The 10,641-nt window shown below is 41.5% G+C and overlaps 1 protein-coding gene across 1 annotated transcript in view; it reads right to left on the bottom strand.

Moving 5' to 3' along the window:
- GRHL1 (grainyhead like transcription factor 1) overlaps nucleotides 1-6,814 on the bottom strand; it is a 57,510-nt gene extending 50,696 nt beyond the window's left edge. Inside the window, 4 exon segments of the mRNA XM_025201850.1 lie at nucleotides 3-12; nucleotides 701-1,094; nucleotides 2,270-2,340; nucleotides 6,587-6,814. Of these exon segments, the coding sequence (XP_025057635.1) occupies nucleotides 3-12; nucleotides 701-1,094; nucleotides 2,270-2,340; nucleotides 6,587-6,814 (703 nt within the window).
- Nucleotides 6,815-10,641: the final 3,827 nt, after the last annotated feature.

The following is a 10,641-nucleotide window of genomic DNA, read 5'->3' as shown; positions in this document are numbered from 1 at the left end:
AGGGAAGAAAACCTGAAAATACCAATAATTAACTCAGCACAGAATCAAAGTCAGTGGCTGCCAAAACAACACTTTAGATGGACAGCTTGAGGAATTGCTCACTAATAAGTTGTGGCCAGCATGTGCAGTGTACTTCCTTATGGGCCTAGGTCAAAAAGATACTCTGCAGCAAGTAAGTACACGATCTCTGAGCCAGCTTATGGTAACCTTTTAAATCAAGCTTTCCTCTAAAATTTATCAACTGACAGACATTATACATATCATCCACACACACTTGGTGAAAATGTTGCTTTCAGTAGTCGTAACAGTCTATTCAGAACATGTGGGAAAGCCTGGCTATTTCGTTCGGGTGCCGGAGAAGGAGCTACTGAGTGCTCTTGAAAAAACCCCAGCTAGGTACACACTTCATGGTTGCTTCTGACCGATTATTTCCATGCATTATTTAGTCAAAGTGTCCATCATTTGTAAGATTAGCCATTTGCTTTTGATAATGATTTCATGTTCTATAGGTTTAATTTGCTAAATTATACCAATGAACCTTTCTGGGAAAATCTTCTATTTCTAATCCACTGGACAGATTTCAGGCTTACATAACAATTGGAAGTGGAACAAGATATCCCTGCACAGATTAGGGAGGACACACACACACACACACACACACACACACACACACACACAAAATAAGCAGCTGTTCCTGTACCTCTTGCACTCCTTCTTTGAAGGTCTCTGAGAAGGTGGAGTCTGGCGTGCGCCTTTGGGAGTTCTGAGGCTGAGCACTAGAACTAAACTGATCAGGGTTAAGATTTCGGTCAAAAACCACCACACGCTCAGGAGGTTCAGGGTGGTAAACAGCTGGAGGGATACCCACGGCAAAGCCATGGGGCTGTGTTTCCATTTTAATTGAATGCGTGGGCATTGTTGCAATGGAAACAGTGACAGTGGTATCCGGGGTTGTCTGATGGCCTCTCTTGTCCATGCCCATTTGAGTAGTGTGAGGAGGAAGAACAATATTGAAAGGTACATTTTTCAGAACCTGAACTCTGGTTTCTCCAGCAGAAATGAGCGATTGTTCTGTCATGTTTGGGAGGCTGTTCCTTTAAGGGAAAAAAAAATGCTCAAAATAAATAGCATCTAATGGCCCCTTTTCTGGTCAAGAAGAACTAGCAACATTTCTTGGGGTTTTGGCTAAAACAAACTCAACACTGGTCATCTTACCACTGAAAACCAACTATATTCTACTTAGGAGAAAATGGGACTGTACAATTTATGAGGGCCTCCATCTCTAACTTCTAGGACTCTAATTTTGAGTTATGTTGTATTTTTAACTGGCCATAAATTATTAATACCCCATAATTCCCTAAGAACACAGACTCAGATCATCAACATTTACACACCAAAGGCCACATGAGGGACTCATCTAATTGGTTTGCATACATGTATATGCTCCCCATGCTCTGCTCTTTTTGACAGGGTTCAAAGGAAACCAAAATCTGCGTGGCTGAGCTTTCTGTCCTCATCTCATCATTAGAAATGGACAAACAACAGAACTTGGAGGACCCCAATTAGCATACACGGGCCCATTCCTGATGAAAATCAGAACCTAACTAAAGCTCACTTGTGGGCGACTTTACGCAAGCACAGGGAAGGAAAGGAGCATTAAGCCATCTCATGACTCCCCTATAGGAGGAGGATGTGATCAGGCTATGTATGGAGGGAAGAGAGAAGCTGTTGCTGGACTGTTCCTCCTCCTCTCACACAAGTGGATGGAGGTGAGAAGTGGGCAGGGCCTTCGCCCTAAGTAACAGTTCAGTCCCAGGGACAGCGCAGCTACCTACTGCCTTTTCTCACAGGACCCCTGGCAACTCCAGTCTAACTCTGTGGCAGCCAACCCTTTTGGCCCAGGGCACCACAAAGTCCTGCCCTCTCTCCAGCTGCCAGTTCAACTCCCTTCCTCTGCTCGATTCCTTGCTCTGCTTTCTCCCTGACCCCCCACCAGATCTGCCACGTGCCAAACAAAATAGATGCACTTGCCATTTGTGGCACAAGTGCTGCAGGTCAGCTGCTCCAGTTTAGCTGATAGGCTGCCTGCCAGCCTTGCTGTGTTCTGCTGGGAACAGCCACAGGCCCCAAAATCTTTGTGACGTTGTAGCAGAGCTTCTGCAGATACTGCCACAAAGGTAATAGCATTTTAAGCAACCTTCACAGTATATCAGGATTGTACATTCAAGGGACAGGTTTTTGGCAGATATGCAATAACAGACCCTCCTACCTTTTGTTATGATCTTGGTCAGGGTGATCTATATCTGGTTTTGCTGTTGAAGTCCTCCTTTCTCTGGGAACCTGGATGGATCACACATAGGGAAACAAGTTTAATTGTTCCTGTCCAAAAAACAAAGTTAGCTAATCAAAACAAAAAAAAATCTGCTCTTTCCCCCTCTATTTTGGCAAGGTAAGGGAGTCTCACTTTGTGAGGCACTGTTATTTGAAGACACTGATTAGTACCTGTAAATTGCTTTAATATGGTCAACTTAAGCCTGCTCCCTCCACTACTATGTGGATCCCAAAAATAATGCACTTTGAGGGTCCTTTGAGGTCAGTTTTTCCATGAGCCTTCCAACCTGCAACTTTCTGCTAAGAGCAAAAAGGTAGGCCATTTTGGCGATTTGTTTTGGACACTTTCCCCAAGAGCCAGGCTGAGATCACTGTGCTCATTTAATAATGGTAACACAAGACTTGGCCTTCCAAGGGCCTTTCATAGTCACGCAGTAGCATGCAAACGTTAGGCAATGTTCAAGGTACTCTGTAAAGTTGAAATTATTCCCTTTGTGTATGGGGAAAGCAAAGAAAGGCTGGCAGTCTGCTCTTCAGAAGTTCTGAGCACCCACAACTCAGGGTAAGGTCAGCAGGTGTGCAGCACCTTCAAAAAGAAGGCCCAGAGCAATTTATCCAGTCACATAGCAAATCAACAGTAGCACTCAGGTGATATCTGAATGGTAACACACGGATTCACACAGGGCGCGTCTACACGAGTTGCCTAATCAGCTTCGCAGTAAACATCTCAGTCTCTACACGCGCGGTGCTATTAGGAGGGAGTAAACTAATTAACTATGCTGCAGGTTGGTACTTGTAAATACAAGTATTATCCTACAGAGGGGTTTTTTTTTTGTTGGTTTGGTTTTTTTTTTGGTTTTTTTTTTTAAACTGCAGAAACGCACGTATAGACGTTGATGGGGCTGGCTGGGGCACAAGGGTGCTTCAGGGCAGGGGCTGCCTGCCAGCTAGCCCTGCACTGGAGCATCATTGTCCCCCAGCCATCCCTTCTGCAGCACATTAAGCTGTGTTGGAGCAGCCCCAGGCTGGCAGGCTGAGCTCCCGGGTCCCCTGCCAGCTCGGGCTGCTCTGACCCAGTTCAACATACTGCAGTCCTGGATGCACGTTCAAATGCAGCACCTGAGAGCAATAAACTCTGGCACAATATGCCCTGGAGTTTATTGCTGCGCATTAATATCACATGGAGATGTGCCCACTATGTAGTAGATTGGTATTTATAAGGTTATGGAATATTAAACATGATTGACAACAATAAGCACATTGAGTGAGTAGCGTTATAGATAATTGTAAGCCACAGTGATATGCAGCCTACTGACTCAATAGATTCTAATGATTTAATAAAAAGCATCAAACAATTATTTATTAGCTCTTTAGAAATATACCCTTATATACATGGTGACCCTCTTCCAGTACAGACTCTGTGGTTAGACAGCTTGGTAAGGACTTACAGCATTCAGACTGGGTTTGACCTGGCAAGAGGGAGGCAATGACCTACTCTATATCTATTACATAAATCAAGCCTTGCAGTTCTCTACACTGCAACTTTCTACAGTAAAGAAAAAGCCTAGTTACAATCTCAGCCTGCAGAACTCATCCTATCAGCATTCCTAAACTGAGCAGAGTTTTAAAGCTGTGTATTGTCATGTGCATCAGAAAATTGCCAGTAGTCTCATGATGCTTGTCAATAGGACATTTCTGTCTAGTGCTCCAAGTTTAAAAAGGGGTTACTCTCTCAACCTGCCACTCTGTTTGGGCCTCCAGAGACATTACTGATTATTTGATTATTAACTCGTATGTTTAAGTTCCAGGCTACTCCAAGGCATACTGCAAGTCATGGTACACTGATGCACACCATTTGAATGATTAAAAACTAATTCACTGAGTCATTAGAAGGAATTACCTCCACACCTTTCAGCACTGAAACCTGCTGCATAAGCACTATCACATGCTGTACTTTTCCCCAAATAAATGCAAGCTATTTAAGCGATATTGGAAATGATTTTTCCCCCAGTAATAGTAATTATAGGCTCACAGCAAAACCCTTATAGAAACAGTATATTTTTTAAATAGCTTCCAATTAAATCCTTCAAACTGCCATGGCATTTCTGTAGCATATAGTCTAGAAAAGCATATTAGAACAATGTTGGTGAAAGATTTCTTAAAGGTAGTGATTTTAGAAGCCTCCGTTTTGGGGGGCCTATGTTAATACATGATAAAGAGCAGATAAGTTCGTGTGAGTGTGTGAGAGTGAGAGAGAATAAAGCCTCTTCAAGATGCTGCTTGATGGGGCAACCAAAGAAGTCACTAATCACTTCTGAAACTCTTGAAACTTGATAGTTTAATTCAGATTTATTTTTCTATAAGGTTTGCTAGTAGCACAAGTCAGGATATGGTTAAAGATTTTGTATTAAGCATTTAGGTGTGATGGTTTCTTCTTTAAGTATCTTTAAATAAACCCTGACCTTTTAAATTTTCTACCCACTACACAGGAAGCCCAAACTCTGCCTCTTTGCCTTAGTCTCTCCATCAGATAAAATCCTCTTACATTTACACAGACTTTATTTGTGCATACACATTCTGAATACCTATCCTCCTGAACTTTTAATCCAGTCTACAGAAGAAACCTTGACTAAAATATTCATGAACGGCAAAATGATTTATACTTCATTAAAATCCCTTGTGTTCCAAACCTCGATCAGAATTCTCCTTATAATTCTTCAGATTTGAAAGTTTAAATTGATTTGTGGATTAAAATCCTTCTCATAAGGAAGGCTTTTTCAGTGCACAAATAAATAAGGGCAAGGATTTGCTAAGGAGGAGAGTGAGATCTCTCACAGAAAAGTGGCACAGTAACTATACTTGCATCAATTATTTTGTGGCATTTTTGTCGTACACATTGGATGCATCTACACATGCACTTTACTGTGGAGTTGACCAATTAGCTCCTGAGTAAAGCGTCATGGTCTACGTGTGCGCCAGTATTAGGGCGCAGTAAGTTTAATTAACTCTGCTGTAATATAGTACTGTTGGGAACAGTACTAACGTACAGCAGAGTAATTTCCTCTGCCAAAACACATGTGTAGACCATGACAGGGCCTGGCTAGGGCACAAGGCTGCTAAAGTGCAGGGGCTGCCTGCCACTTCGCCTCTTCATACCCCAGCCAGCCTCTCCATTGCCCTCCACTGCCACCTGGAACCTAGGGTTGATCCCCACCTCCCCCAGGCAACCTGCCAGCCTGAAGCTGCTCTGCCCTGGCTCAAAGTGTTGCGGTCCCAGGCGCATGTACAGATCCTGTGCCTGAGAGCAGCTGACTCTGGTACAGACTGCACCAGAGTTTATTTCATTGCCTTAATAGCATGTGTAGATGCACCCATTAATAGCTAAACTGAGATCTGTGTTAAGCATCATAAAACACGATACACCAAGAGACTGTATACAATTATAATGCTTGAAACATTAATTAAATACTTCATGATAAGCATGTACTTTGCATCTAACAAGTAATATACTTCTACTGGCTTGTCAACAATTGACAAGTGAGCTCAAGACACTTGAGACACCCAATGAAGAATCTCTGCTGGGATTTTGCAAATGAACTCTTGCTTCTGCTGCATCCCTTCCTTAAATGGCAGAGATATAATAGGAAAGCCCAGAGAGAGGAAGAACTTGGAGTTACTGGCTTGGTTTGGTTTAATCCACCTGTTCTGGACATTCTGAAATGGGCCAGTCTTTAGGAAGAACTTGAGTACACAGTGGTTTGACAAGGCAGTCAGCGACAGAAGCGTAGAATTGCCAACACAACTCCCCTTTACAGTCAAAGGATTTGGTGCTTAGCTTTTAGACAGGGATTTTTCTAAAAGTATATTTATAATATTATTTGTCTTATGGTAGTACCTAGGACCCATATTCAGAAACTATGGCTCCATCACACAAGGGATTGTACAAAAAGAGCAAAAACTCAGTCCCCATTCCACATACATAGACATTTAATTCTTTATAACTTAAATATTGCACCCTACAGATTGTGAATCTCTAGGCAAAGCTACCAGCTTCTTACCAGAAACTCCAGAACAGATGACATCTGAGCTTAACAAAGGTATTATCAGGAAAAAAACAAGCACCACAAAACCTTAGTACTGTGCAACAAGATGTCCTCATTACACTGTATTTAAAGCTTCTACAAAAATAGCTACATGTAATTTGCTGTTAGAATTTCACTTCTTCATACAAGTCAAACAACTACTGTCAAAGTACCTTGTAATAGTCATAGAGCAATCCCAGGGCAGCTGCGCTGTCTTCATCACCATTGATACTCATCATGGCTTTGGTGGCTGCAGTAAGGGGATTTTCAAGAAAGGACTTCCAGGCTTCATCTTCACTGGTGTATGGACGCCTCTGGGAGTAGAGAGAATCATTCTGAAGAACCAACACCGGCCTTTTGCTTTGGTCATAAAAAAAAAATGAAACTTTGTTACAATACATCAAAAACATATAATAAGCATGTTTCCCAACTTCTGTTATGCTTCAGTAAAAACCATGCAGCTGACTCTGTGTTTACATTCTGATTTTTTTGTTGCAGTAGTTACTCAGCGTACAAAAACTAGACACCTCATTCTGATATTTACTTGTGTCAGGGAGAATCAGGGGTGGTTTTACTGAACTCAATGGTCAGATCACCAAACTGTTTAAGGCTGCTAACCCAACATGGCATGGCAAAGTACTCTGAAGTTAGTAATCTAAAATGCACAATACTATTTACATCCTTTACTTAAAGGAAAGCACACAGCAGCAACTTGGGATGAATATATTCAGGCTCTGTCTGCACACCAGCTCCTTCAGGCTTTTTCATACAAAACTACTGAGTGTGGATTAACAAAATCCACAGTCATGTTACACAATAGTGCTAAATCCAGTTCTCTGTATCTTAGAACTCCCCCAGAAGACACTTTCCTTAATCCTCAGAGTATACCTGAAAGTTATTAAAAGTTGCTGATTAGCTGTAGACTATACATGGAATGTGGCCAAAGGGGACTATAAATCAACAGGGCAGTGCCATTTTCTGGCAATAGAAGCCAAACTGCTTATTGTGTTTACCTCAGATAATCCATGACATCGTATTTTGAGACCTGTTTGAGGGGGCTCCCAGGAAAGATCACACACGCTTTGGAAAGATTTTTTTCTAGCATAAATACCTGATTAGGACAAACCTAACTGTTTTCCAAGCATTTTGCTTTCCTTGCAAAGGAAAAAATTCCAAGAACTCAAACATGAGGCTTAGATCCCAAGTACACAAGTGGACGTAGGGAGAATTGGTGTTTGCAGCAAACAGTTTTACCAGCCTAGACAAGTTAACATATTTAAACTCAGTTTGTAAAATTTATGCTCCCTCCACAATGGCCAGGTAAATAGTGTTTAAACCATGTTAGCTTGAACTAGTTTAAAACCAGTTCAGACAGTTTTCTCCCCAGTGTGCACAGAGCCTTAGTTGATGTTTACTACACACTTTGAGTTCTTTGTTTTTAAGATGTCAAGAGAAAATAGATACCATCAACTCTTAAAATAAAGTTAAAACACCCCTACAAAAATGAACATCTTCTTATCTATTGTACCTGTAGGAGTATTCACAGATTGAACTGGCTAGAAATACCAAAGAGACACTATGATCAGCTAAATACTTTACATTTATAACCGTTCCCTTCCAAAAGGATTGCAAAGCACTTTGCAAACTATGGGCTTGATCCTGAAAACTCCATGTCACACAGCTGGCCTCACTGGGACAATTCAATGGGACAACTTGCAAGAGTTAAGGACCACTCAAGGGACTGAGCACTGCCAGACCCAACCATGAATTGCAAACTGCTTTGCAAGTCTTCCACATGAAAAGGGCAGATAAACAGACACCTCCAAGTGAAGACAGCTACAAATTCATGCATAGCAGATTGCACAACAGAGGGACAAGGCTAATTTTTCCTCCAAGGAGATAGGCAGACACCAAAACTTATGGAAAGTGACAAAGGATTTTTAAGTATCCACACAGAGAAGATACCAAGAGGTTTTTATAGGAAAGACTCAACTATAGTAACCTGCATCAATCCGTCTTCTCACAGCTGAAGGGTTGGGTCAACTTTCCTTGGTATTTAAACTTGAGGTTCAGACCACTAAGCTACCTACACCTCCCCCCCCCCCCCCCCGCAGGGACCAAAGAAAAAAATTAAACCAAAAACCAAAAAAAAAAAAAAAAAAAAATCAGAACTAAAACTAAACAGCTGCCAACCTGAAATCCAGCAAGCTCAAAAATTACATGTTTTTGTAAGGCTCCGTTCTCATTGCAACACCCAAATAAAATGCACAATTGCCCTAAAGGTAACCTACCTCCTCTAAAAAGGAGTGTAGAAAGAATTATCTTTAGAACTATCAACAAAAGTGTAGGGTTTGGCAGTAACTCAATCCCTTCACAGAACTGCAGGTTCTTTTAGGAAAATGAGAACATATTTATAAGAGACAGTCAAATGTGTGTTTTTTTCTGACAATTGATTTGCAATGAGTTTTAGGTTTCAAAGAGTCTATTGGCACAGATATGTGTGCATAAAATACTGAACCTTATAGGCAAAGTTTGGAAATAAGTCTGCTATTGTGTATTTAAAACGCCTCAGAACAGTTAGTTTATTTTCTGCTTGACCAAACTGCAGGAAGTAGGAAAACATTACAGAAACTGCACTCTAGTAAGGGTACAGAAGCAATAGGACAGAGCTGCTAGACTTATTCTTATATCACTTCTCTACTTTTTTTCAAAGTGCTCATTCAGTAGAAGCAGTTATTTATTATTTTGTTGATCTGCAAAATCAAGATTCTTCTCTTTACCAAAAAGCCGGGTGGTTGCATTTCATTTACTGGCAATAGCAAAATGCTCAAATTGTGATTAGTCTTATACTGAACACATGCAACAAATGCAAAGATAATGTCTCTGCCCCAAAGCAACTGTAATCCAGAAGAAAGAAGAAGTTTAGATATGTATACATCTAGTTGACCTTGGAGAATTTAAGAGTTTCTTTGTTACAGAAAAGCTTTAGTGAGGCTTCCTGTTTAAGCTATTACTAACAGTACGTACAGTCAGTAGAATACTTGGATTAGAAAGAAAAAAAAAGCCTGCAGTTGTCCAAATAAATGAACAAAGTAAATTTTCATGATGCAGTGTGATGATGACAGCTTACTGATCTATTCAAAAGAGTGATTTCCCAGGCACTACAGTGACACTAGCTGTGTTTTCTCTCTCTCTCTGAATTTACCAGAAGCCAACACTGTAGTTGAACACCTTGAACAATTTTGAATAGCTCATGCAATATGTTACAAAGAGGAAAAAAATGCAAGTTGACTGATGGCTTGGATCATATTACTAGTACCCAACACTATACAACCACATATATTCTGATAGGAAGTGTGGATGTTGTTACTATTAACTGTTTCAGGTTAACGTACTATAAAGGAAAGGGGGAAAAGAAAAGGCATCCACCCTTGAGTTTTTGATAAAAGCTGGTTGCTTTTAGTAGCTAGCATCACTAGGATCCTCAAAATATTTTAAAACAGAATATATGTATTATAAAAGATATATATTCCATAGAATATAACAGTGTGTGTATGAGTGTGATAGCTATATATAAATCTACATAAATCTCTGTCTGTCTCTCAGTCATAGATATAATAGTGTGATATATCTATATAAATCTACACATCGCCCTCCCCCTCTCTCACCATTACAGATATAATACAGTGGGTGCAGGTGCATACATAACTTTTATAGAGGGGTACACTGGTATGGGAGTACACCTGTGCACACACAAGCATGTCAGGAATCTCCACAGACATTTCCCACTCAGAAGATGAGGGTTCTGCCCGTGATGAAAAGCCTCGTACAAGATCAAATCAAGTCCTTGTATAGAATAAAGCCCGCGTTCACGCCTGCGAGGGGAGCTGAAGTAGAGACCTTCGCACAGAATCACGGCACACCAGGGCTGGAAGGAGCTCACATCTAGCCTGACCCCTTGCTCCAGCAGGACCACCCCCAACTGGATCATCCCAGCCGGTTTTCAGTTTTTTAAAAGTCACCTTCCCACCCACCCACTTTTTTAAGCGAAAAAAGTCCGTTTTCAAACCGGGCGCCACGTCCAGCAGCCAGGAAGGGGAATCGCAATTCGCTTTAAAAGTCCGTCCCGGTCACCGACAGAGCTCCCACCTACTGCGCCGCTCTGCGCACCCACCCGCCGAGAAGCCCCACTGCCCGGGCCCGGTGCCCAGGACCCCGAGGCCGCCGC

Source organism: Alligator sinensis, unplaced genomic scaffold (assembly GCF_000455745.1).
Source record: "Alligator sinensis unplaced genomic scaffold, ASM45574v1 scaffold678_1, whole genome shotgun sequence".
Taxonomy (NCBI): Eukaryota; Metazoa; Chordata; order Crocodylia; family Alligatoridae; genus Alligator; species Alligator sinensis.
This window is presented reverse-complemented; position numbering and strand designations above follow the sequence as displayed.